The sequence below is a fragment of the Mya arenaria genome, chromosome 13 (assembly GCF_026914265.1).
Source record: "Mya arenaria isolate MELC-2E11 chromosome 13, ASM2691426v1".
Lineage (NCBI taxonomy): Eukaryota > Metazoa > Mollusca > Bivalvia > Myida > Myidae > Mya > Mya arenaria.
In genome coordinates, this window is record NC_069134.1 from 51,060,581 (window position 1) to 51,088,203 (window position 27,623).

Consider the following 27,623-nt stretch of genomic DNA (forward strand, 5'->3'; position numbering starts at 1 on the left):
TGTTCCTGTACTGACAATTACGCATGTCAGCCGTTTTCCATAATAGGTCCCCGTTTCAAATTGTTAAGTAAACGGAATGCAAAACAATAGTTGGCTTTCCGCCCAAATATTGAAACTTCGCTTAAGTTCGACTGGATTTAAAGAAAACGCCGTAATAGCGGATAGCTACTGTAATGCTATATGGAGAAGATATATCAAATCCATTATTGTATGTCAAATTATTGCTTACGGTGGCACACGTAATATGCCTTAGATTTAGTAAATAAATACCATAGAAAAGTGTTACTCTTGTTTTCAACGAAACATGTGGTCGAATCTTTTAGCTAAGTCGGGGCCGACATGTTGACCAAATACCATGTTTAGATCACAATAAAAACTTCGCATACAGCTGCTGTTTTCGGACAAGCAAAAACGATATGCTCGGTTTTGTCAAAGAACACGTGTTTGTAAATTAAACACACGGAGTGCAGTAAAGAGGGCTTGACTAGCCACAAGTTAGACAAAGTGCGCAAGTTTTAAGTCCGAGCGATTACTTGCGGACTGCCACACAAGACATGGCTCAATTTGTTTCTGGAGATTTTTGAACAGTAGAAAATTCCTGACACAGGTAAGTCTTTCGGGCCATAGAGTAAGTTATGTGGACGATTCGACGTAACGTAGCCATTGTCCGGCAAATGTTACTAATAATGGAACTAACGAACGTTTTGTGGAGAACGACAAGCAATTTTGTAACACGGACGCATATTAAAGTCACTATTCTTATCATCAGAAAGTTGATATAACTGTCTCGAAAATTTTGACATAAAACATGTTCATCTAATACCCCTAGTAAAGTGATCACCAACCCCTTATTACCACACGTAGAAAAGGATATATTGTTTAATCCTTGCAAAATATAAATGAAAAAAAGAGATTTTGAAATATTCTTAGCTAGCCCTCCACACCCCAGAAGTTTATTATCTTCTTGCAGAACTAAAAACAACAATTGGTTGCGGCGTTTACAACGGAATATTTGAGCTAATAGTATCCGGACGTTCACATCATCGGCGTCAACCGGCTTGGCGCAGTAGTCCCTGGCGTCCCGTTGTGGTGGGTATATCGCCCAAGCACTTTGTACATACTAAAGTACTGGCTATATCGGGGCTAAGTTTTGTCTTTAAATAGTACGCCGTTATGAGGTGCTTTTCTGAGAACACCAACAGGGGCAAAAGACTCGGATTTCTCTTCGTCTTTTGCAGGAATCCCATGTGCTCTTAGCCAAGCTTTAAATTGTCCATAGAACTCCTTCTTTTGTCAACAATGTCCCACTTAATCAGCTGTTGAATTAGGGATTCAATGTTCTTCAGCTGGAAACATAAAAGTATGCCTTTTGATATTAACAACACTTCAAATATATCTGTTTATATATGGTCACAAGACAATCGAGATTTTTTTTAAAACAAAACAAACTTTTTTTCTTTTTGGAACTGCTAAAGTATAACAGTCCGTTTATTAGAAAATAAAAGCAACAATGTCACAGGCAATAAAGTAATACATAGACAAAGATTTAAAAAAAATATATACACTCATAGTATCTATTGAATGTACTTAAGGTTTTTTATAAAGTCATTTAGGAATCGGTAATTGACATTTTGTATTCGTAGGTATGTTTCTAAAGCAATCAGATCGTAATATAAATAAGACAATATGTTTATGGGCTTCATTCTCCGGTCGCATATGAAGTATGTTTTATAAATACAGTAACATATTTGACTTAAAACAATATTCACACAGTTGTATTCTTTTTGGTGTATCTTATATCCTATTACAATATATTTGATATCATTAAACATTTTCTTTATACCACATTTTTTAAATAAGGCATTTATCGTCGACCAAACATTTGATAATGAAGAACAATGGATAAAAAAATGTTGATAATCTTCAACTTCCTTGCAACACATACACAGGGGACTGTCTCTCAATTTCCATGTAAATAAATTTAAGTTAGTCGCCACTAAATTATTTAATAATTTAATTTTGAATTGTTTAACTTTGTTGTCAACGATAGATTCATGAACTATATAATACCATGATTTCCACTCGATACTTTCTTGTACACGTTTATTCCAGTATCTATGGATATACGGTGTTTCGAAAATTTGCCGGACAAAGAGCTGATATATTTCCTTGTTTGTCATTTCGTTAATTAGTTTGTTCCCAAACCTTATTAAAAGTTTTGAATTGACATTAGTATTTATTGATTCATTTGATTTCACAGATATTTTCCATTGGATCGGAATGGCTTTTTTAACTATATTTAGTTCCGCTATCCAATTAGTTTTGTTTTTAAGTTTATCTAGAATCAGATTGGTGTCTATAGTGCCAGTATTTGAAAGTATGTCGTTTACGAATATTAAATCCGATTCAATCCAATTCTTAAACAGTAAGCTTTTATTATTATGTTTTATAAATTTATTGCCCCAGATAATTTCTTTTCTAATATCATAAAAGGTATTGGGTATTTTAGTTTGGTTGGCATTCAGTTGTTTAAACTGAATCCACGTTGAAAGTAGTTGATTATAAAATTTGGTTAGTTTATATGTGATAGGTTGTAAAGATTTGATAGATTCTATGTTCATGTAAAAGATGAGGAAATTCTTTCCGAACTGGTCAAGCAGTACAGATGGTATAATTTTCCAATTAGCATTAGTTTTGCTTATAAGATGTGTTGCCCATTTTAATTTCATAGTTTTAGAGAAAAGTCCAAAGTCTGGCATATCTAAACCACCCTCAAGTTTATTTCCAATAATTGTTGTGCGCTTTATTTTGTCTCTTTTTCCGTTCCATAAAAATTCGAAGATCATCGAGTTAATTGTCTTAATAATGAAATCGGGTGTAACTATATTTTGGGCTAAGTATACTAGTTTTGGAAAAAGTAATGACTTTATAACAGTTATCTTCCCAAAAAAGGTGAGTTTTCGTTTACTCCATGAATTAATAAGTTGTTTACATTTTTCGATTTTTTCAGTCCAACTTAAATTTACACATTTATCTTTATCATTGCCAAAGAAAACCCCCCGAGATTTTATGTACTCAGTTGTAAAATTAATACCATGAATCAATTTGATACTTTTGTATTTTGATCTACCTATCCAAAGACCATGCGTTTTTGTCCGATTAAGTTTAAGACCTGAATGTTTTCCAAAGGTATCTATTATTTCAAGAACAATAGGTATTTCATTTTGGTTTTTAAGAAATAATGTTGTGTCATCAGCAAGCTGTGTAACTTTTATATGTTTTTCCTGTATCTTTATACCTTCGTACATTTCACAACTTTTTAATTTCATTGATAGGACTTCAACAACTATTATAAAAAGCAAAGCAGATAGAGGACATCCTTGACGGACTCCACGATGTAGATAGAATGAGTCAGATATCCATCCATTATTTGAAATTTTTGATGTTATATTGCAGTAAAGGGTTTTAACTAGAGATGCAAACGAATGGCAAAATTGATATTCGAATATTCGGTAATTCTTTCGATCGAATATTCGAATATTCGATAACCAAAATACATCTTTTCAAAGTTGTATTAAACTATTATTATCATTCGCCAGTAATAACCAATTCATTTTGATCCTTCTTTTTCGTAGCAACTACGCGCGGCGGACCCTGATTTCCCCATATGAGTCTCTGAAATTCCCCATTTTTATATTGAAAACGGTAATTCATTATGAACAATCAAAAATCAAAATCGAATAATTCCGCTGCCTTCATATTGTGAAACAATGTGAAATTAGATGGATTCCTAATCATATGGCGTAATGAGCCAATGGAGGGTCTTTCCGTAGGACGAGCAGTCTCGTTCTGGGATAGACCTCTACCTTATATACCAAACCAACTCGAAACATATATGAATTTGATTCTTCTACATCAATAGGGGCAATTTATCCTAAAACGCTATACTATACAGTAACATTTCAAAGCAAGAACAGTGCATCGAAACATGGAAAACAGTTAACAGCACATGTATCTGCATTATTGTAGCAAATGCCCTACATAGTATCACGGCAATTTGAGCAATGTTGCATAGCTTAATCTGCAACCAAGACAGCGCATTAGTGTGAAGGCCGTTTCCTTAAATCCTTAATTGGCAAAGGCATTGGTGTCACTTGTCCAATAGCAAGTTGTAAAATTACAGGGACTTTTTATAGCACCCGGCGATATGTCCCTAAATGACAAATGACGCTTGTTTAGTGTATTGTCATCACATTCACACCTCTGGCATTAGGGGCCAATCATTGTAAAAACATGACAAAAGAACTAAATACACAATTGCAGCCTTGTAGGTCAACGGTTTTTTTATTTTATTTATTCAACATTTTTTTCGAATATTCGAATACCGATTTTGCCATTCGAATACCAAACGTTTGATCGAATATTCGAATATTCGAATATTCGTTTGCATCCCTAGTTTTAACCCATTTGATAAAAGATTCTTTAAAGCCAAATTTAGTCAAAATATTAAGCATGAACGGCCATTCAACTGTGTCAAAGGCTTTTTTAAAATCTAAAAATAGTATTGCTCCTTCTTGATTGAGAATATCAGTATAGTCTATTACGTCTTCTATTAATCTAATATTAAAACATATATTTCTATGTTTTATGTACCCTTGCTGATCAAGGCTTATAATACTCGGAAGAACCAATTGAAGACGATTTGCTAGAATTTTTGCTGCGAGTTTATAATCTATGTTTAAAAGAGATATCGGACGCCAATTCTCCAGATTTTCTGGATCGTCTTTTTTATACAGTAATGAAAACAAACCTTGTTTCTGAGTATAAGACAGTTCGCCTTTATTGTAACTTTCATTTAGTGCCAAAACTACTAAATTACCAATAATATCCCAAAAGGCTCTATAAAATTCGACAGTTAGACCATCTAGGCCAGGGCTTTTGTTTAGCTTCATGTCATTAAGAGCTGCTGTTGCTTCTTGGAGTGTTATTTTACCTTCGCATTTGTCGGCTAAATCAGATTTTAAAGTAGACTGAATGTTGATACTATTTAAATAATGCTCATATTCTACATTATCATTTAAAACACTTGTATATAAATCATTGTAAAATTTTACTTCTGCGTTTAATATTTCCTCAGTTTGAATGATTCTGTCTCCGTTTATTTTTAAGGAATTTATAACTTTTCTGCTTTGGCGAGATTTTTCTAGATTCAGAAATAATTTAGAATTAGTTTCGCCCTTTTCAATGAAGACAACTTTAGAACATAGTTGTGCACCTGCGGCTTTGTGTTTATATCTATCATTTATTTCTGATTCAACTGAGTTAATTTGGCGTTTAGTGTCTTCATTTTGATTTTGAGTATCATACAGAAGTTTGAGTTCTTTTTCTAAAATGTTCAAATGGTTATGCTGTCTTCTTGAAAATTGTTTAGAGAATTCTATTGTTTTTTCCTTAATTTCAATTTTAAAAAATTCCCATTTAACTTGCGGATTAATATTCATTTTGATTAATTGGGTAAGGAGAGTTTTAATTTTGCTTTGGTATTCTTTATTGTCGAGAAGGGAATTGTTGAATTTCCAATAACCCGGACCACGCGTATTTGGTATTTTTATTTTAAGTGAAATTGCCATATGGTCTGTTGTTTGTATAGTTGCAGGTCGGATGTCAGCTGAGAATATTTGTGGCGTAAAATTATCGTCGATGAGCCAAAAATCTATTCTACTTTTCTCTATATCATGTTTTCGTCTCCATGTAAACTGGCTTTTATTTGCGTTAAATATTTTCCAAATATCACACAAATTGTACGTTTTTATCAGATTTGTTAAACTTTTAACTGTATCAACTTTGAAAGTTTGTAATTTTCTTATTCTATCATTTATGTTTAATGTATCGTTATGATCCCCGCCGATTATTTTTATACCGGAACTTTTCTCTGAAATTATATTTAATAAGTTGGAATAGAAAGTATTTCTTTTTTTTCTATTATTAGGCGAATATAAATTTAGTAGTGTGTATGTTATTCCTTGTATTTCAGTATTAAGTAAAATATATCGGCCGTTTTCGTCACATAATTGGTCTAATATGCTGTATTGAATATCTTTTTTTAATAATATAGAGCAGCCTTTACTATTTGATTCACCATGACTGTGTACTAGTACCCAATCATGAAACTCATCTTTAATAACATGTTCAATATCTAGTGTAAAGTGAGTTTCTTGTAGAAAAGCAATGTCAGCCTTTTGATTTTTGAGCCATTGAATAAAGCGCATACGTTTACCTCTATCTCTTAGACCTTGAACGTTAAGGGATATAAGATGAATTATGTTCTGTTGCATAGCAGAGATTTAGTTATCATGAAAATATAAATATTATATAAAAAAAGTTCGATGGTTAACTCCTTAATAAAACATTCTTATCATTTAAGAAAACGAAAGATAAGAAAGTTAAAGGAACCATACCTTTATCAATTCTAATACACCAAAGTAGGCTAAACTTCTATTGAAGTAAATAACGTGTGTATATAAATTGAACATCAGTATAATATTACAAACATATGATGCATTCGACAAAATATTAACGTAATAAATATATTGTACATCGATAGTTAGCAATAACAACCAACATCGTGGAAGTACCACAATAACTACAGAGTAAATGATCAAAGTAATGCTTGGCTGAGTAAACGGTACAATTGTTGGAAATTAAGGCAAAACAAAATAAGCGTGTGTTTCCCAAAACCGTCGGTGTTTAATATTACAAACTAATAAGTTATTTATGTCGATAGAAAACATTCGCCAGTGGTATAGCAATGTCATTTATTTAAGTTACAGGCATTTACACCAGTTTATTATTGAACTGTGTTTTTATATAAAATAGCGAAACCAGGGTTGTGCAATATATGTTTAAAACGACATGTAAGTTGTTTTAACGGCAATATTAGGGTGTGCAATATGAACTTTAAGATGAAAAAAACACCAGTTTCTTATTAAACTGTGTGTGGGTTTTTAATAAATTATATCTATTTAGGGTTGTGCAATATGTACAAACCATAACGACAACTCCGTATTGACTGGGCGTAAGTTCCGTATGTAAGCGTATTAACATTGCGAAACAAACAAAAGTAACGACGTATATCAAACAAAAGATAAACGTAGCTATGTTATACAACAACAATTTGATGCAACATAGATTGTTATGATAGGATACGCCTAACGCGTATGGATAAATCATATAAAATCGCAAATCAAAATCATAATCCATAAACAGGATAGTGTCAGTCATCGTAATATAGTGTGGTCCAAGAAAGAAAACAGTTATTTTTTCTTCTTTGACTTTTTGCCATTGTTTGTTTGTGATCGGTCGTGCATGATTTCTACAGGTGTGGGAGGCGACCTCTCCGGTGCATGGCCTACTTTTCCTTTGTTTGGAGTTGCGGTATTGTTTTCTGCACTCGACATGTTTATAAAGCGATCAATTGAGAGTTGACCGCTACAGCTACTGGACCTCGCATTTCTCGAGGATGCCGGTTTGTTTAGACTGGTATCCGATATGCGCCCTCTGTTAACCTGATCGGTGTCTTGTGGCTTTTGGGGGCTGCTGCCTTGACTTTGTGGCTTTGAGACTGATTCGGAATCCGATTCTTTTTCAGTTTCAGAGCCAGAATCAGAGTAATTTAAATCTGGACAGTCTGTTTGCTTGTGGCCAATATTTTTACAGTTCCTACACACCCAGTCGTTGGGACAGTCACTGAATTTGTGACCAATTTGCGTACATTTGGAGCAAATAATGTCGCTTTTGGTGCCAGTCAATTTGTTTTGACCGCTATGTAAGACACGGCCTTTAAATTGAGCGAATTCCATGAAACTAGGAAGAGGCTCATGAAGGGTCGACGCTTTAACAATCAAAAGTCTGTCGCCGGTGTCACAATTAGTGAGTTTGCCATCAATCCTTAGTTTCTCGCGAATGACACGAATTATTTCGATACCATGGAGCGTTAATTTTCTGGTTATTATCCCATCATCGGCTGACAGCGGGATATTTTTAACACGAACTCTGATTGTGTTTTCTCCATCGAGTCTACCAGGATTTGTAGACAGTACACTGACAGTTTTACCCCTTATGGGCACCCCGTCGGACATCAATATTACTTTGTCCTCTAGACTATCGAGATATATTCTCCACATGGCACCAACTCTTTGTAGCCCACATATATGAGAAGCATTTACCTTTCGGCCTATTGCTTTATACAACTCTTCATGCTTTAACCATTCAGTTTGGGTCGGCTTTCTATTCCCAAATAGATCTCTCTCTCTGAGAAATACCAGAGGTACATCATGTCCGCCATTTAAACTCATGACTGTCTTATCAACCTCACTATAATTCGTGTTTTCGGCCATAACAAGATTGTTTCACATAAAACAAACAGTACCTTGAATTTTCCAAGTTGAAATAGTATCCTTTTAATCCAGTACACATAACATTTGATGCTAGATAGTTATTGTTTTATCAATATTTATACGGACCGAAATAAACACTGTCTTCACTGTGTCGCTTACGTCCTTTAAAATTTAAAAAAAAATTAAAATTACCACACACAGCACAATCCGCACAAACAAAACAAACTTGACATATACAAGATACCACACACAAGATACCATAAACAATATATCACACACGTACAATATACCACACACACAATTACACGCACGATATAAATACCACAAACAAGACACCACACACAAGATACATCAGTTAAATGACAAGAGACAAATCAACTAGACGCATACAAGATAATATATAATAATACAATAATATTCCACAAACAAGACACACACAAGATACATCAGTTGCTCATCATATATATGACAAATAAACAAAACACATACAAAATACCTCTTACCATATACTACAAACAAAACACACAAAGGATACCACACACTACCAACAAGAGCCACCCAAGAAACATCAATTATAGAAGTTAAATTACAAAGGACAAACAAACTAGGCACAAACAAGATACCACACACAGAATACCACGCACAAACACACTAGATCTCTTACACAATATACCATAAACAAAACACTATCAAGATACATCATTTATATATGTTAAATGACAAAAGACACACAAACTAAACTCATACAAGATACCACACACAGCACAATCCGCACAAACACACTATATCACACAACTGGCACACCATAACTACAGATTATTAATATAGAAGTTTTAAGTTAAAAGGCAAACAAACTAAAAACATACAAGAAATCACACACAAGATTCCACAATTTAAACACACATAAGATATGCCAGGTTATCAGTACACTGCATTCCGTAAATGAAATCCTTCTGAAGCATGGACTATGGTCTGAATGCATCTGAATGGAACTGTTCTTTGAGACCCCTGAAATGTTAACCATTGTCAATGCCCTCTTTCAAAGGCGTTAGCGGTATGCTAATACCAGAAATGACAGAAGTGACTTGAAATAATGTTTAAGTCATTTACTTACACCTTGGAATTCTGTAAGTTTGTCTAAGAAAATCTTACCCAACGAGATTAAAATCTACTAGAAAAGGTTCAACTTGAAGCATTCACAATTATCACTGGAACTACAAAACCTGTCTCTCTCGGTAAAAAATATGAAGAAACTGGGTTTAAGTCACTTCAGTAACGAAAAGAACAGCATATGCTTAAATATTGTTTTACACCTACATATCGTTCATCTCTTGTCCCAGACCAAGTACGCAATGTTACTTCCTTTAACCTCTGGAACTCTTCTACATGGAACTACTTCTGCAATACAGGCCTTTTGCAACCTCTTTTTTCCATTCATCAATTGCTCTTTAGAACGAGCTTCCCGTACATGTCAGAGGCTCCGATTCACTTCCCATATTCAAACGCAGACTTAATTCTCTTCATAACGGACCAGATGTTTCGTCTTTTTACTACGAGGGCACTCGTAAGGTCGCGCATTAGGAATCACTGTAGCACCCTTAGAGAGCATTTGTTTTCAAAGAATATTGTTCCAGATCCATTCTGTCAGTGTGGCCAAATCCAATCAACAGAAGGTTATTTATTTTACTGTCAACTCAACCACCAGCAGAGACAAATCCTTTTTTAAATTTTCCAACAAACTAAACATTTCACTGTCCAGACACTTCAATTTGGAAACTCTTGATGAAACGCAAATTCAAACAGAACTATAATCAATAATTTTCACACATTTATCTCCGACACGAAAAGATGTATTTAGTTATAAAAGGCCTATTCGGGATTTCCACTTATTTCGGGCATGACCAGTCTAATATTTAACTAGTTTTCGCATGAATATTGATTCCTCCTCTAAGATCTTAGCTATATCCTTAATCCTTACTTATCATGTATGTATTTTATGTATTTGCCAAATGTACATATAAAAAATAAGCATTGTCTAAACCAAGTCGGAGAAACAGTGCAAACTCTTCATATGACAACCTAGTACAGATGCAACAAGTGTATGCCCTAGAGCATTAAAACAACCTATGCTGACAAAGTTTACTTCATTCCAAACTTTTGTCGTCATTCACCAACATACATATGCCTTCTATCATCAAGATATTTTTTGAAAAATGTGTAATACAATGCTTTACAATGTTGGATTAAGCTTAATACTTTAAATAGGTATTATTTTTATGATAGTCATAAAAAAACATTTTTCATTTATCAAAATCAAACTTCAGTAAGTATTTTGGCTAATTGAAATAAGCTAATTAATCCTTTTAAGCTTTAGATGTTTCGAGAATTGCGAGCAGATTGTATCCATTGATTATCCATTGTATTATAAAAAATGTTTCTATCAATGCTGCTGTTGTTTCTTTTCTTTAGAATGAGAATACCGATCGGATTCAAATATTGATTAAATCAATGTATATATTTAAATATCTAGAAAATAAAAGATTGCAACACTATCGTCACCTCCACACTTTCAGGGGTAATAAAGATTGTTTACGATCTGTTCTCTTTTCTCTTGTTTTGGTGTCATTCAGAACGCCTTCGCCTTCAGGCTTTGAATGTTTTGTAACAACCTACTCCTTCTAATGCTTGTTCGTTAACGAATCTCACTACACTTAAACGTGCTGAATTGGGCTTCATTTCTTGTAGAAATGAATGACTTTTGAAATAGGTTTTCCTCTGTCAACTTTAAGGGATACTTTGACTTTGTTCACGCCGATTATTCAGTCCAGAATTTGAAGCAAAACTATGCTATATGACACCAGCTCTAAACAAAATATTTCAGAGATTGGTGGGGGTAATTGCCATTTATGAAAAATGCTCGACCGTTTTCTAAGTCGATAAAATGGTATCATTTGATAATATTTAAAGCAGAGTTGTCGGTTTAGCTATGTATAATGATACTGTTAGCTAACCCTAACTGTAATTCATGCATCGTGCGAATGATTTACACTCTTATGTAAATAATACTGTTGGCCGATCAAATTGCTAGACTGTGTAAGCACCTATCTTCGAATATAAATATAATGTACCAAAAGCATGAACATGTCAGATTTAAGCAATTAAAATATCGAATTAAACGCAACCGCTCATTATCTATATTTAGATATCATATTTGTTGTTTATATGATGCATTTTATGCAAATCGATTTGGGCGATTTCGATAATCAATAGTAGTTTTCATATCTTCCTGATACGTAGTATTAGAAAACGCAATGCTCAGACATATTTTTTGAAAATTAAGCTAGAAGTTATATAATACGAGACAGATTATTGGTAATGAAACATTTAAAAACCTACGTTTGAAGAAGATAATGTACGGTTACTTTAAATGTTCAGACTGCGGTCTGCAATGGAGTGCGAAGTTGCATTTTAAAGATAAGAGGAGAAATGTGGTAAGTGTTAATTATTTATATGCTGTTTATTTAATTTAAAATATTTTATTACGATATTATTGATTAAATTAAGACAAAGTGTGCATGGTCGCCATGTTGTTTGCAGTAAAAGCTGCTGTTTACTTCTTAAAAAAATAATTTGAACTAGAAATAAGTTCATTTTTATTTAATGAAGTAAACGAGTTTCTGAATGAATGCATTATAATTTGAGTACATATTATGATAAAAAATATTTTAAATCCGTCTTGAATAAAATCAATTTAAACTTTGATAATGATCGGTTTCGAATTTCAAAAAAAGATGTTGAATCATATACTAATGTTCCATATAAAATGCTCACTTGAATAAAACACTCGCTGCTTTGCAAATATTCTCCATATTGAAAGACAATCAAGAAGTTGCTTTACACATGTGCAGGTATCTGTTTGTTTGAAAACAACAACTGGAAATGTCAAGCCAAGGTAAACAGTACCAATGGCAATGTATACAATTATGTTTTCAGCCCTGTGTTACAGAATGCGAATATGTGTTTTCATTTATACCAAAATTCTTTGAGAGGAAAACAGCAAGTGTACCTAGTTGATTTGACCGATTTTTTAATTATTTTTAATACATGTACATGTATTAAACTACGAAAATTGTTTATTCTCCTGTACTGACAATTACGCATGTCAGCCGTTTCCGATAATTGGTCCCTGTTTCAAATTGTTAAGTAAACAAAATGCAAAACGATAGTTGGCTTTCCGCCAAAATATTAGAACTTCGCTTTAGTTCGACTGGATATAAAGAAAACGCCGTAATAGCGGATAGCTACTGTAATGCTATGTGGAAAAGATATATCAAATTTATTCTTGTCTGTCAAATTATTGCTAACGGTAAACAATACCATAGAAAATTTCTTTCTCTTGTTTTCCACGAAAAGAAATGGTCGAATGTTTTTTAGCTAAGTCGGGACAGACATGCCATGTTTAGATTAAAACAAAAACTTTCGCGTACAGCTACTGTGTACTGATAAGCAAAAACGATATGCTCAGTTTTGTCAAAGTGTTTGCAAATTAAACACACGGAGTGCAGCAAAGAGGGCTTGACTAGCCACAAGTAGCAATACAGTGTGCAACTTCAAGTGATTTTTTGCGGACTGCCACACAAGACATTGCTCAATTTGTTTCTGGAGATTTTTGAACAGTAGAAAACCCCTGTCACCGGTAGGACTTTTGCCATAGAGTAAGTTCTGTGGACGGTTCGACGTTACTTATCGATTGTCCGGCACATGTTACGAATAATGGAACTGACAAACGTTTTGTGGAGAACGACAAGCAATTTTGTAACACGGAAGTGAATTAAAGTCACTATTGTCATCATCAGAGACTTGATATGACTGTCTCAAAAATTTTGACATAAAACATGTTCATCTTGTCGAAATACTTTCCGTTTGGATGCAAACGAACCTTCGACAAATCCCCCTAGTAAAGTGATCACCAACTCCTTATTCCAACATGTAGAAAAGGAAATAATTCCTGGCGTCCCGTTGTGCTGGGTACATCGCCCATGCACTTTTTACATACTAAAATACTTGCTTTATCGAATAACAGTGTGTGTATACCACGTGATAAATTGCATCATAAATGCTACGTCGGAAGGCAATATTATGCTTCTAATGAAGACTTTAAACAAAGATAACTTCACTATTGCTTCACCATTTATATGAAACATAGCGCAGTCTACGCCGCTCACGGAGTCCCACCTTCGGTCTTTCACCAGAGTTTGATTGAGAGTTTAGTTTCTTAAAACACTTCGACAAACCTTTCCACAATACGTTCGTCTGGCGGAGCACTGTCAAAACACTATTTTGGAAACAGGTTTGTCGAGTGTTTGATGAAACTAATCATCTTATCAAACTTCGGTAATAAAAGGAAGGTGAGGCTATTCAAGCGGCATGGAATGCCCTTTGTCTTATTGAAAATGGTGTAGTAAAGGAAAAGTTATCTCGTTTTAAGCGAAATGTAACCTTACGACGTAGCATATACGACGTAATGTATCACGTGATATACACACACTGAATCATATCTCCTATTTTTCAGTATTACGCACATGACTGTGCGGTGTGTGGCAATATGTGTCAGCCGTATCGTGTTAAGGAGACCACGTGCTCTAGGTGCGGGGAGGTGGTTAGAACGTGCGGCTGCGACAAGACCCGCCGCACGGACCACAACAAGCCATAGTGTGGTGAGGTTTGGCGACCCTTGCAAGGAACCTACCAACTTCAGTGAACCTTTACTAATCCTACATAATATTTGAATAAAATGCTTCAGAACATTGTATATTTCGGGAAAAAATAATACTAATTATAAAATATAAAAACTGTTTATAATAATGTTATTTATTTGTATATGGTTACATATAAAGTATGCATATACAGTCATGGGAGAACAATATGATTTTGATTTTTAACACACTACAAATATAAATTATTACTTCAATGATAATGATGTTTTTAAATGCGGAATGCAACATGCCTTTCTTTTTGCTTATGCATGCTTTTGTTATGTACGTTAAGACTAAAATAACATTAAAATCCACTGTTATAACGATCTGCAGCCAATTATAAAAAAAAACTTTGATAATATGTGGACCGGTTATGTTTTTGGCCACTTCGCACATTTAAATGATTTGATTGATTGATTCAGAGTAATACTTGGATAAATAATGGCAAATCAACATTGTTTTGGCTAAATATGACCAAACCAAAGAATTAAGTCACTCATAAAAAATACACTCTTAATTCTCTATGTAGCAACCAACCAATTTTAGTTTTGTGTCATAGTAGAATAACACGAAACCGAGTTTTCATTTTCTCTTTAGTCAAAGCCGCATTTAGCATTGTCCAACGCAACCTTGATAGATTTCTGGAACTCGCTAGAATTTGCGTTGCCAAGTGGAATTCTGAAGATGAAAGAGCATGTGGAAGCTTTGGGAAACTTTTGTCCTTTTTCGAAAGTGTTGAACTCCAGAACTATTTCCTCATCAGCCACCGTTGGATCTGCGGATCCCGTTACGAACTGATAGAAGCTTTCGGCGTCTTCGTCTTTGAAATAAAACATACATACGCTCGTATTTTCCATTTATTCATAAAAACGAATATAGTGTGCTAAAGTTTTAAAAAAGCAATGTAAAACTATTTATGTTCGAAATCTTTAAAGTGAAACTCTTATTCAAAATCAATACATGCACATGTAAATCAAACATAATTTTCGAGTGATACACCCTAAACTACTTTCTTAATAATGCATTTATGGAAAATATATATAAATATATATAAATTACTATTAACTATATTATAACCGTGTATAGCTGAAAACGCAAACATATTAAATGATTGGAGAATGCTAAAAGATTTACTGCGATCTACTAATCTCTCGTATCAATACCGTGTTTTCTGCACATTTCTTTTAAATTAAACTCGGTATCCTTCATAAGTACATTGCTTTCGACATTTGTTCATCCTTTTTGGTATATTTTTTTGAAATGTGTTAAATCTTATTTGGGAGTAATTGTGCATGTTTAAAACAATAAAGTACAGCGATGTGCAAATATACATTATTATAGCCAGATACTTACCAGTTAGATTATGTAACCAATCTAACATAAACGACTTGGCTGATTCCTTTTTATGATCACCATCACATTTCAAATCCTGAATTTTGGGGCTAAGTTTTGTCGTTAAATAGTACGCCGTTATGCGGTGCTTTTCTGAGAACACCAACAGGGGCAAAAGACTCGGATTTCTCTTTGTCTTTTGCAGGAATCCCATGTGCTCTAAGCCAAGCTTTAAATTGTCCATAGAACTCTTTCTTTTGTCCACAATGTCCCACTTTATCAGCTGTTGAATTAGGGATTCAATGTTCTTCAGCTGGAAACATGAATGTATGCCTTTTGATATTTACAAATACACTTCAAATGCATCCGTTTATACATGGTCACAAGACAAACGAGAAAAAAAAAAGACAAAGAAACTTGACATATACAAGATACCACACACAAGATACCATAAACAATATATCACACATATACAATATACTACACACACAAATACACGCACGATATAAATACCACAAACACGACACCACACACAAGATACATCAGTTATATAAGTTGAATGACAAAAGACAAACCAACTAGACGCAGGATCCCACACACAAGCTACTACTCTTAATATTCCACAAACAAGCCACACACAAGATACATGAGTTTCTCGTCATATATATATGATAAATTAAATAGACACATACAAAATACCACTAACAATATACTACAAACAAGACACACAGAGGATACCACACACAACTTACTACCATCAAGAGACACCCAAGATACATCAGTTATAGAAGTTAAATTACAAAGGACAAATAAAGAAGGCACAAACACGATACCACACAACGAATACCACGCACAAACACACTACATATCACTCAAAATATACCATCAACAAAACACTGTCAAGTTAAATCTGTTATATATGTTAACTGACAACAGACAAACAAACTTGACACATACAAGATACCATACACAGCACAACACACACACTATATCACACAAATGACACTTCAAACATACATCATGGTAAACTACAGGTTATGAATAAATAAGTTTAATTGAAAGGCAAACAAACTAGAAACATGCAAGATACCACACTCAAGTTTCCGCAATTTAGAAACACACAAGATATGCCCGGTTATAAAAACAATACATTCCGTAAAATAAATCCTTCGGAAGCATGGACTATGGTCCGTGTGCATTTGAATGGAACTGCTCTTTGACAGCCATTAAATGTCTTCACGTGTTAATGCCCTTTGGCAAGGCGTTAGTGGTATTCTATTTTTAAGAGTTGTTAATAAGAAAAACTACAAGCGCGTACAAGAAACTACACTGTTGACGAAGTACAGGGTGATTATTTTTTAACAAAAGACACGTTTAAAAGGGACGGTATGCGAACCCAAAAGGGCACACAATTCAGGATCTTAGCCGCTTTTTGAGTACTCAATGATATAATGAAATATACAGTGACAACCCAAGTAAACAACAATGAACGAAAGAAATTAACACCATCAACAGACAACACACGCATCGACATAGCTGTATCAATAAATGATGGTAAAACAGCCTCGAAACGGTCTGGGAAACACTAGTTTACTGGGACATGAGTTAACTGGGGACTTAAAAGAATCCATATGCGTATAACCGCACACTTGTCTCAGCATCTATCAGTTAACTTGCAAAATGAAGAAAAATCAATATATTAACTGGTTAAATACTCAACGGCAGAAAACAGGTACCACTTGCAAACAAATGAATCAGGCTGGAGGAACAGTGCCAACTCTTCACAAAACAATTGAAGGCAAAGGATTTTAATAGATTTATTTCTCACCGTAAATGTTTGTCCTGGTGGCCATCCAATATGGTCAATTACAGCACCTTCTTTGCTATCTATCACAGCCAGCAAATCATCAGCAGATTTAGCAGCCCTCAGCTGCAAAAAGACAGATTATATGCTACCGAAGTTCTAACTAGTGTAGTCAGACAATTACATGTATGATTTTTTATTAGTGTGTGTTGTGTTGTGTCTTTGTTACGTTCAGTTATAACTATTTGGAAATACGCTAAAACCATTTTGATTAAAATACATATATTGTAAAAAATGAATATCCATGAAAACATTACTAATGAACGTACATCTTTGACCAAAGCTTTAATGCTTGGATCTGGCACAGCATCTAGCGTCAGAAGGTCGGTATAATCTTCTCCAACGAGATATTTGTAGACTATGGGTGAGAGATATGGAAACCCGCAGTCACCGTTCAGTACAGATGCAACAATTGCTCGCCCTAGAGCCTCAAAATAGCCTTTGTTGACAAAGTTCATTTCATTGGATGGAAACTTGTGTCGACCTTCACCAACAAACATATGCCTTCTTTCACCAAGACATTCTTCGAAGAACGTGTAATACAATTCCCGTCTGACGCCTGTAACAGAACAAAAATACACAAGTAAATATGGAAATGATTGGAAAACAAATGACTGGTATTCTTTACTTCATATTGGTATAAAGGAAACATAAACTTATGATATTACGACTTGTATACATGATGCATGAAACACCTGGCCCAAATTTCTAGAAGCATCTTAAGTCCCTTAAAATGTTGGATTAAGCTTAAGACTTTAAATAGAAATTATCTTTATGATAATCTCAATTAACTAATTTTCTTTTATCAAAATCAAATTTAAGTTTGTAATTTGGCTCATTGAAATAAGCCACTTAAGTTAGTCAAGCTTTAAATGTTTTGAGACATTGCGATCAGTTTTATCCGTTGGTATATCATTGTATTATACACTAAAACGATTTATGTTGCTGTTGTTGTTTTCTGTATAATTATGATTGACGACCAAAATCGATTAATGATTAAATGAATGTAAATATTACTAATTCTAGAAAATACAAAATTGCAACACTATCGGAGTTAATACAGATTATTTCGCTCCGTGAGTTTATAATTGTTCTTTTTACTTCTGTTGTTGTATCATTCAAAAACGCTTTCGCTTTAGGCTTTAAATGTGATGTACCAACCTGCTCCATCTAATGCTTGTTCGTTAACGAATCTTACTATCACTTGAACGTGTTGCTTTGGGTTGCATTTCTTGTAGAAATCAATGACTTGTTGAAATAGGTTTTCTCTGTCAACTTTAAGAGATACTATGACTTTGTTCTCGCCGATAATTCTGTCCAGGATCGGAAGCCACTCCATACGATATGAAACCAGATCTGAACAAAGTATATCTGATATAGAACGAGTTATTGCCATAAATACAGACAATGGTATCTCCAGCGGACGCAAATGATCGACCTTTTTTATTTCTGTCGATAAAAGGGCATATTTTGACAATGTATAAAACCCGAATTGTCAGTCTAGATATAGATATTGTTACGGTTAGCATGTGAACTTCAAGTGCCGTATGGATGTGTGTTTTAAATTATGGCCAAAGTTTATAAGACAATAAACATCAATAAAAAAAAATACACATTTCTTAAACATGACGAATTCAAACGTGGACGCTTGTTCGGTTTTTATAAAGTCTTGGTCTACACACAACAAACTAATAAAAATGACGGTGGTGTTTCCATCATAGAAAAAACAATTTTAATACATTACCGGGGACGGTCGTGGCTTGTGTAAGCCATGTTGCAGTGATGCAGGCTTCCTGAAAGCGCGATTGAAACCATCAATATACAGTGAATTAATATTTGATAAAACAATGAAAATTACAGGGACATGCCCAGTAGCCTAGAATTTCACCAATATTATGTTTACATGCACAAGGATCAAAGCCGAACAAACACGAAACAAGAGAAACGGCTAATTATTGCAAACAATAAGAAAATATATTTATTATTGTATTCATGTGTTTGTTTTGTGAGATGGTAATGAGTCATTATTTCAAAAGCAATACGATTGTCTATAAATAAATAAGTATAAAAAAGAATGAAAGAAATATGGTGAAATCCGCTATTTAATGTGTGTGTTCTTAAGTTGCGGATATCACTATATATAGGTTAAATACTGATAGGTAAACATACCTTTACAACAGAAGGCGTTTTATCCTTTTCCTTTGGAGGTGGTGTCGGCTTAGAACCTGCAGCAAACACACCTCTTATGTTGGAATTCATTTTTGCAATCTATGTCATATTTTCCATTTAAACAGGTATGTACCTAGATACATGATTAACAACCGTTAAAACATTTTAAAAGATAACAATCAGTTCAGTTCATGTTCGACCTACATTATTGATCGAGGATCGAATTGCAAGTTTCTATACCCTGTCATAATATAATTGTGATTGGCTGCCACAATGATTCAATCTTCCTTGTTCAATGCATTGTTCAGTATACGAAGATATTCAGCATAAAGACTGTACTTTTGGTTTAAACATAAGGTCATTAACGTAACTAACTATTTATAATCACAACTGAACATTTTCGTGTCTATAAATAAACAATTTAAACAATTATTCTCCGTGGACGTTTTCTCAATAATCACAAGTTTGAATAACGTTTTCTTAATAATGAAATGTATAATAGGACTTATTTATAAATACATATGATATAGGAAATGGGAGCAGTAAGTACTAAAGACGACACATCGAGAGAGGCAGCGCTCAGAGAAGAGACGCGTACGTATTTTGTTGCTTCAATCAACGGAATAAAATTAAAAATACCTTCCTAACGAACGTCTTACAATATCATCCTTATTCATAAGCAGAGAGAGAGAGAGAGAGAGAGAGAGAGAGACAGAGAGACAGAGAGAGACAGAGACAGATACAGATGTAGCATCATTGTAAACTATGTTTACATATTCAAAACCGCGCAATAACAAAATCCAATCATTTCAATTGACGTGAATCCATAGTATGTTTAATTAAGCAATACTTGCAACTGCTATATTACATCTTTTATGCAAATGTAACATCTGCAGTTTCTAACAAGTATCGGAACATTTACAGCTCCAAATGATCTCACAAAGGTCATTGCTGAAATGAAGAAACAACAGAAAGGCCAAACGAACACTCTTGAGGTCGAGAGAAGTGATGTGCTACATGTAGCCATTTCATACTTCAAGAGTCACGAGTGCGAGTTTAGGCCCCTTGTTGTCAAAATGATTACCGAAGGAGTCGGCGAGAACACGCGTGATTTAGGTAATACAATAAGTATACATGCATATACGCGTGATTTACGTAATACAATAAGTAGACATGCATATACGCGTGATTTAGGTAATACAATAAGTATACGGTAATACAATAAGTATACATGCATATACGCGTGATTTAGGTAATACAATAAGTATACATGCATATACGCGTGATTTACGTAATACAATAAGTATACATGCATAAACGCGTGTACTATTTTAAACCTTAGACATAATGTTTCCAGTGGCTATTTAGCCGCTATCATTCTTAGCTATGTTAATACTCATGGGTATTTAATACAGTTTTAAAATAGTGTTTTTTTAACTCCAATATTTTAAAACTTTTATAAACCAAACATCTTAAACGTAAATACATTAACACAATTGCCACAATATACATTTATATATTCTCTAATTGCGTACGGTTTATCATTGCTTGCTTTTAAGGAGGCCCGTTGAGAGAATTTTTTACCGTGTTTTTCAAAGAAATCCTTCGGAAAAACATCGACATGTTCGAAGGACATGAACAAGGACGGACTCTTTTCCCTGTATACAATGAAAGAGCATTATCGGACAACTGGTTTGAAGCGTTTGGAAAAGCAGTTGTGGTGTCAGTTATGAATGGTGGTCCGGGGTTTCCTTACTTGGCGCCATGTGTTGTGAATTTTTTGCGTGGTAGGGAGTATGAGTCGATGTTGAACATAGGACTGGTGTACAACACGCTCTTGAGACAATTGATTAAAAGAGTAAGAAGCTCATCGCATTAGTTTTAATAATATATATTTCCTCAAATAAATTGATTATAATCTTTGTGGTTATCTTTCGTATCGAATCGTACCGAAGCGTTTGATTAGAGCCGTCAACTGATTGAACTAAATTTGTTATCAATTGCTGGGTTTAATGTGTTTAAACCCTGTTACGTGCATATAATATACTTTATTCTCGTTGGTAGATCAACAATTCCGAAACTGAAGAACAATTAAACGGTGCAATAGAATCTGATTCAGAAAGATATATAGACCATTGTGGGTGGCCAAGATACCAAATGATCACGGTAACTTTTATTACATTCCTATGTAAACCTTATTGCGTTCTTATCGTAGAGGTAATGTTTGTTATAAAAGTATTTGAAAATCTTCAAGTCATGTGCTTATTAAAATTCATGGCCTGTATTAAAAAAAAATCATGTCCTAAGTTTAGAATTAAACAACTTCATGATATCTTAAATGAATATTTTGATTAACTAGTATTAACTATGTAATAGACTAACTTTTACGCTAAAAAGACTTGTCATTCTCTTTGACTTTGATAATTTCAGTAAAACGATTTTCAGTTAAGAAATAGATAGGATTCAACGATTTAATGACTTGATTAATATGTTGAATGCACAGGATCTGTCTTTCTGCATAGGTTAGGAAAGTTTAAAGAAGTGTCGAAATGATGACCCCTTTAAATTTAACAGATGAACAACAAGCTCGAACTGACACAGACCTTGCTCAAGTGGGAACTAATCGGAAAGAGAATTCCGGCCCTTGAGCAGCTTAAAAGGGGGCTGGACACCTTCCAGTTCCTTAGCAGAACTGAAAAATATCAAGAGGCAGACAAACTGCTAATGCACATGGATAGTGAAAAGGCAACCGCTGAGTACTTGAAGAAGTCTCTCCGTAAAGAAATTGACAGACTGAAACTAAGCTGTAAGGAAGAGGAAAATGCCAAGGAATACACCCTTAAGTGTATGGATCTGATGACAGGTTTGTTTTGTTGACATGGCAATTTTCAAACATATATGAACATCAAACACAGCGTGGTCATGGTAAAAATGTGGATTACAATGTCTTATCTCAGAGTATGGTTTGCATTTTTCACTACATAAGTTAGCACCCGGGAATGTGTATGGAACATCGAGTGAAATTAAGATACGTTATCAGTCTTAAAGCTCGATGAAGATCGTTTGCATAACACAATAATTATTGTTCATCCAGTCATATGTATGTTTCAGACACAGAGGCTACCAGTCTCTTTCACTTTATCACCGGAATGTCATCACTGCCAGTTGAGGATATCCCACTTGAAGTGGAATTTAACAAACTGAACAAGGCAGCAGAACTACCTGAAGCCATCACATGCATCCAGCGACTGAGAATTCCACTTGGAAATGATTCTCCTATGGCGTTTTATTCTTCATTTCATAAGGCGCTGGCCCATGGAAAATACGGCTTTCATGGAAACGATACACTTCATTGATTAAATAATTTCTCAAAGTTTGTTCTAAGTCCATAGCCTGTTCTCTTTTGTAATAACTTTGATTTTATTTTGTATATACGCCGATGCATTTTACCATGTAAGCATTGATAAAACATTATCGCATTATCGTATAGACGTTTCTCAGGACACTATATATACTTTTTCTATTATTTTACTTTACTTCTTTGCGCTTTCGTGTACATTTTGTTCCTTTTTACATTTTACTGACTAGTAAATGTGACTGAATTTTTTTAATAGTGCATTTATTATTCAGAAACATGCTTCAAAGTGTATGCCTTCCGTAATGGAACATAGAACAATAATGTGTTGTTTTTTTTCAAATAAATAAATAGCTAAAATATTAAAGCTTAAATATTTTAAGTGATTATTATTTTTTTTGCGTTTTGATATCACTAAAAACCACGTATAAGTTAAATTCCAAATTCAATAATATTATGAAAACTACATACAAGCCAAATAGCTAAAAGACACCGATGTCCATGTTTAAAGACACCGGGTTCACGGCCGAACATACGGCAAACGACGTTAACAAAGTCACTATATAGTGCACACAGATTACGCTCACATTAAACCGTCCTTGTAAATAATTGTTGTAGTAACCGCTTTAGACAAAGAGGTTCACTTTTCGATGGACACAGGGGTTCACTTTTGGTTAAGACGCAGGGGTTTATTTTCGGTTTGGAAACGGGGGTTCAGTCTCGGTTAAAAGACAGGGGTTGGCTATCGGTTTGGAAACAGAGGTTCACTATCGGTTTGGATACCGGGCTTCACTGTCGGTTTGAAGACGGGGGTTCGCTATCGATTTGGAAACAGGGGTTCACTATCGGTTTTGATACAGGGGTTCACTCTCGGTTTGAAGACGGGGCTGCACTTACGGTTTGGATACAGGGGTTCACTATCGGTTTGAACACGGGGATTCGCTATCGGTCTGTTTGGATACAGGGGTTCACTATCGGTTTGAACACGGGGATTCGCTATCGGTCTGTTTGGATACAGGGGTTCACTATCGGTTTGTACACAGGGGTTCACTATCGGTTAGGATACAGGGGTTCACTATCGGTTTGAACCCGGTGTGTTGCTATTGGTTTCAATACAATTCACTATTGGTTTTCATACAGGGGGTCACACAATCTGACTGAATACAGGGGCTCACTCTCGGTTTGGATACAGGAGATTTAATATCGGATTGGATACAGGGGCTCACAATCGATTTGAAAACTGGGGTTTACTCTCGGTTTGGACACAAGAGTTCGCTTTCGGTTCGTACACAGGGGTTCTCTTTATGTTTAGATACTGGGGCTCAGTTTCGCTTTGGATACAGGGGTTCACTTTCGGTTTGAATACAGTGGTTCGAATTTCGGTTTAGATACAGAGGTTCACTGTCGATTTCGATACAGGTGTTCACTCTCGGTTTGGATACAGGGGCTCACACTCGGTTTAGATACAGGGGTTCACTTTCAGTTTGGACATAAGGGTTCACCCTCAGTACATAGGGGCTACTCTCGGCTTGGAGAGAGGGGTTCATTAGCTGTTAAGAAATAAATGTTCACTCTCGGTTTGAACAAGGGGGTTCACTATCGGTTTGGATACAGGGGTTCGCTATCGGTTTGGAACAGGGGTTCACTATCGGTTTTGAATACAGGGGTTCACTCTTGGTATGAACACGGGGGCTCACTATTGGTATGGATACAGGGGTTCACTCTCGGTTTGGATACTGGGGCTCACTATCGGTTTAGAATACAGGGGTTCACTCTCGGTTTTGATACAGGGGTTCGCTTTCGGTTTGGATACAGGGGTTCACAATCGGTTTGGATACAGGGGTTCGCTTTCGGTTTTGATACAGGGGTTCACTCTCGGTTTGGATACAGGGGTTCGCTTTCGGTTTTGATACAGGGGTTCACTCTCGGTATGAACACAGGGACTCCCTATCGGTATGGATACAGGGATTCACTTTCTGTTTGTATACAGGGGTTCACCTTCGGTTTGGATATAGGGGCTTACTATCGGTATGGATACAGGGGTTCACTCTCGGTTTGAACCCGGGGGTTCGCTTTCGGTTTGGATACAGAACTTCACGATCGGTTTTGATACAGGCTTCGCTATCGGTTTTGATACAGGGGTTCACTCTCGGATTAAACACGGGGATTCTCTATCGGTTTGGATACATGGGTTCACTATTGATTTTGATACAAGGGTTTACACTCAGTTTGAACACGGGGAATCGTTATCGGTTTCGATACAGGGGTTCACTATCCAAACTGGTCACTATCGGTTTGGATACAGGTGTTCACTATCGGTTTCGATACAGAGGTTCACTATCAGTTTGGATACATGGGCTCACAATCAGTTTGGATACAGGGGTTCACTATCGGTTTGGATACAGGGTTCACTATCGGTTTTGATATAAGGGTTCACACTCAGTTTGAACATAGAAAATCGTTATCGGTGTGGATACAGGGGTTCATTATCGGTTTTGACACAGGGGTTCACTATCGGTTAGGAAACAGGGGTTCACTCTCGGTTTGAACGGTTGCTATTGATTTTGATACAGGGGTTCGCTGTCGGTTTTTTATACAGTGTGTCACACAATCTGTTTAAATGCATGGGCTCACTCTTTGTTTGAACACGGGGATTCGCTACCAGATTGGATACAGGGGTTCGTTAGCGGTTTGGATTCAGGGGTTCACTATCGGTTTTGATACAGGGTTGCATTATCGGTTTGGACACAGAGGTTCACTATCGGTTTGGATACAGTGGCTCACAGGGCTTCACTTTCGGTTTATATACAGGGGTTTACCTTCTGTTAGGAGACATGGGTTCGCTATCGGTTTTGATACAGGGGTTCACTGTCGACTTGGAAACAGGGGTTCTCTCTCAGTTTGGACATAGGGGTTCACCCTCGGTGTGGACATAGGGGTTCACCCTTGGTTTAGACACGGGGGTTCACCCTCGGTCTTCACACAGGTGTTACTCTCGGCTTGGAGATAGGGGTTCTCTCGCGGTATATATATAGAGGTTCAATCTCGGCTTAAAACAAGGGGGTTCACTATCGGTTTGGATATACGAGTTCACTCTCGGTTTGAGCACGGGTGTTCATTATCGGTTTGGACGTGGGGGTTCCCTATCGGTTTGAGCCCGGGGATTCCCTCTCGGTTTGGACACTCTCGGTTTGGACACTCGGTTTGGACACGGGGGTTCACTCTCGGTTTGGATATAGGGGTTCATTCTTGGTTTGGAAACAGGGGTTCACTCTCGGTTTGGACACGGGGGTTCACTCTCGGTTTGGATATAGGGGTTCATTCTCGGTTTGGAAACAGGGGTTCACTCTCGGTTTGGACACGGGGGTTCACTCTCGGTTTGGACACGGGGGTTCACTCTCGGTTTGAACACAGGAGTTTGATATAGGGGTTCACTGTCGGTTTTGACACGTGGGGATCACTGTCGGTTTTGACACGTGGTGATCACTGTCGATTTTGGCACGTGGGGTTCACTGTCGGTTTTGAGACGTGGGGATCACTGTCGGTTTTGACACGTGGGGTTCACTGTCGGTTTGGACACGTGGGGATCACTGTCGGTTTGGACACTGGGGTTCACTCTCGGCTTGTACACTGCAGTTCACTTTCAGTTTAGACACGGTTAAACTTTCAGTTAAACCGGGTGTGATACCAAACCTACCCTTTACAATAATACTAGTACAGTTTTAGCAATCTATCCCGAGTTTCCTTGGGGAAAATGAAGTAGAACGAATGAAATAAACTTTTCAAATAATTTCAAGATGCACGCAGCTGAACTAAGTATTTTTTTATGGTTTAAAACTAAACATGCATATAGCATCGTAATGGTTGACATTGTCAGGGTCCTGAATTTTGATATTAACTATTAAACACTTAAATCTGTAGGAACACCGCTTTTGGCATTATGTATTTTCTTACATTTTCTCGATTTCTTTTATTCAATTTAAAGACTCACTTAAGTTCAATTGGCACAAATCTTTAGTAAAATAATGACACTAAGATAGTTTCAATTAACGACTAAAATCTGTATGGTAACAGAACCCAGTAGGTCAAAATAAATAAATAAACTTTTATCAGCATTTAAAAACAACAACAATATTTTCTTTATATACACCAAATAAAAAGAAAAACTCGTGACATAATATTTTTGGCACGAACATCACAAAAACATTCTTTACAGTGATTCTTCATTAATTATTGACATTTATCAATGTTATCATACATTCGGAACTCCTCGGCCATTTTCCATCGGATGTTTGCCGGTACATCGGTAGAAGAAGTTCGTAAAAAATACTGGTTTTAATTAATAGTAGTGTTTTAACGTGTGTTTTGTATTACTAAGTCTATATGTATTGCCATTGAAGTTCATTATTGCATAATTATGATTTCCGAGAGTAAAGTAATTAAGTTTATCTGCTATGAAAATAACGCGATCTACTTGCAGGGTAGTTAAAATTTAAGATTTCGGACATAGTAAACCGTCCATATACATCAGAGGCTGTTTTCGATGGAAACTGGTCGCTGTGTTCCGAATATGGTACCACATTGCCGACTTAGTCCGGATTGTTTCCTTAATGAGTAATCATGCAACAAAATATGCTAACAGATTTTTTCGATTCTCAGTAGCAGCTGGTAACGATTTGACGTAACGGAGATTAGGTGTCTTATTGGTAAAGAAAATTCCAACTCAATAATCATTATGGTGGAAAGTTTGC

General features: G+C 35.6%; 2 protein-coding genes and 1 long non-coding RNA gene across 4 annotated transcripts; 2 read left to right on the forward strand and 1 right to left on the reverse strand.

The window, feature by feature from the left end:
• The first annotated feature begins 11,659 nt into the window (after positions 1–11,659).
• Positions 11,660–14,478, forward strand: LOC128212812 (uncharacterized). Its single transcript, XR_008257618.1, has 2 exons — positions 11,660–11,887; positions 13,969–14,478. It is a non-coding gene; the product is annotated as an uncharacterized LOC128212812 (long non-coding RNA).
• LOC128212810 (uncharacterized) lies at positions 14,410–19,795 on the reverse strand. The gene is made up of 7 exons (XM_052918141.1): positions 19,518–19,795; positions 19,093–19,141; positions 18,510–18,704; positions 17,618–17,907; positions 17,313–17,414; positions 15,506–15,797; positions 14,410–14,972 (listed from the first exon to the last, which is right to left on the reverse strand). The coding sequence occupies exons 1-7, from the start codon at positions 19,605–19,607 to the stop codon at positions 14,746–14,748; spliced, it is 1,245 nt and encodes a 414-aa protein (XP_052774101.1). The 5' UTR covers positions 19,608–19,795; the 3' UTR covers positions 14,410–14,745.
• LOC128212811 (uncharacterized) lies at positions 19,548–23,204 on the forward strand. Of its 2 annotated transcripts, XM_052918142.1 has the most exons (7): positions 19,548–19,642; positions 20,048–20,111; positions 20,442–20,633; positions 21,077–21,375; positions 21,582–21,683; positions 22,092–22,380; positions 22,629–23,204. In XM_052918142.1, exons 1-7 carry the CDS (start codon positions 19,619–19,621, stop codon positions 22,871–22,873), a joined length of 1,215 nt encoding a protein of 404 aa, XP_052774102.1. In that variant the 5' UTR covers positions 19,548–19,618; the 3' UTR covers positions 22,874–23,204. The 2 variants fall into 2 exon arrangements, with proteins under 2 accessions (XP_052774102.1, XP_052774103.1); XM_052918143.1 differs by lacking the exons at positions 19,548–19,642; positions 20,442–20,633 and having other exon boundaries at positions 19,852–20,111.
• The last annotated feature ends 4,419 nt before the right edge of the window (positions 23,205–27,623 follow it).

What these genes read in the sequence shown, in the direction of transcription:
- LOC128212810 (XM_052918141.1), bottom strand. Translation starts at nt 19,607, where the DNA reads ATGAATTCCAACATAAGAGGTGTGTTTGCTGCAGGTTCTAAGCCGACA. An exon ending in AAACGCCTTCTGTTGTAAAG is followed by an intron (nt 19,142 to 19,517) that starts GTATGTTTACCT and finishes TCGCGCTTTCAG; the next exon opens with GAAGCCTGCATCACTGCAAC. An exon ending in CACCAGGACAAACATTTACG is followed by an intron (nt 15,798 to 17,312) that starts GTGAGAAATAAA and finishes TCATGTTTCCAG; the next exon opens with CTGAAGAACATTGAATCCCT.
- LOC128212811 (XM_052918142.1), top strand. Translation starts at nt 19,619, where the DNA reads ATGTCATATTTTCCATTTAAACAG. An exon ending in CATATTTTCCATTTAAACAG is followed by an intron (nt 19,643 to 20,047) that starts GTATGTACCTAG and finishes CATATGATATAG; the next exon opens with GAAATGGGAGCAGTAAGTAC. An exon ending in GTGTATGGATCTGATGACAG is followed by an intron (nt 22,381 to 22,628) that starts GTTTGTTTTGTT and finishes TGTATGTTTCAG; the next exon opens with ACACAGAGGCTACCAGTCTC.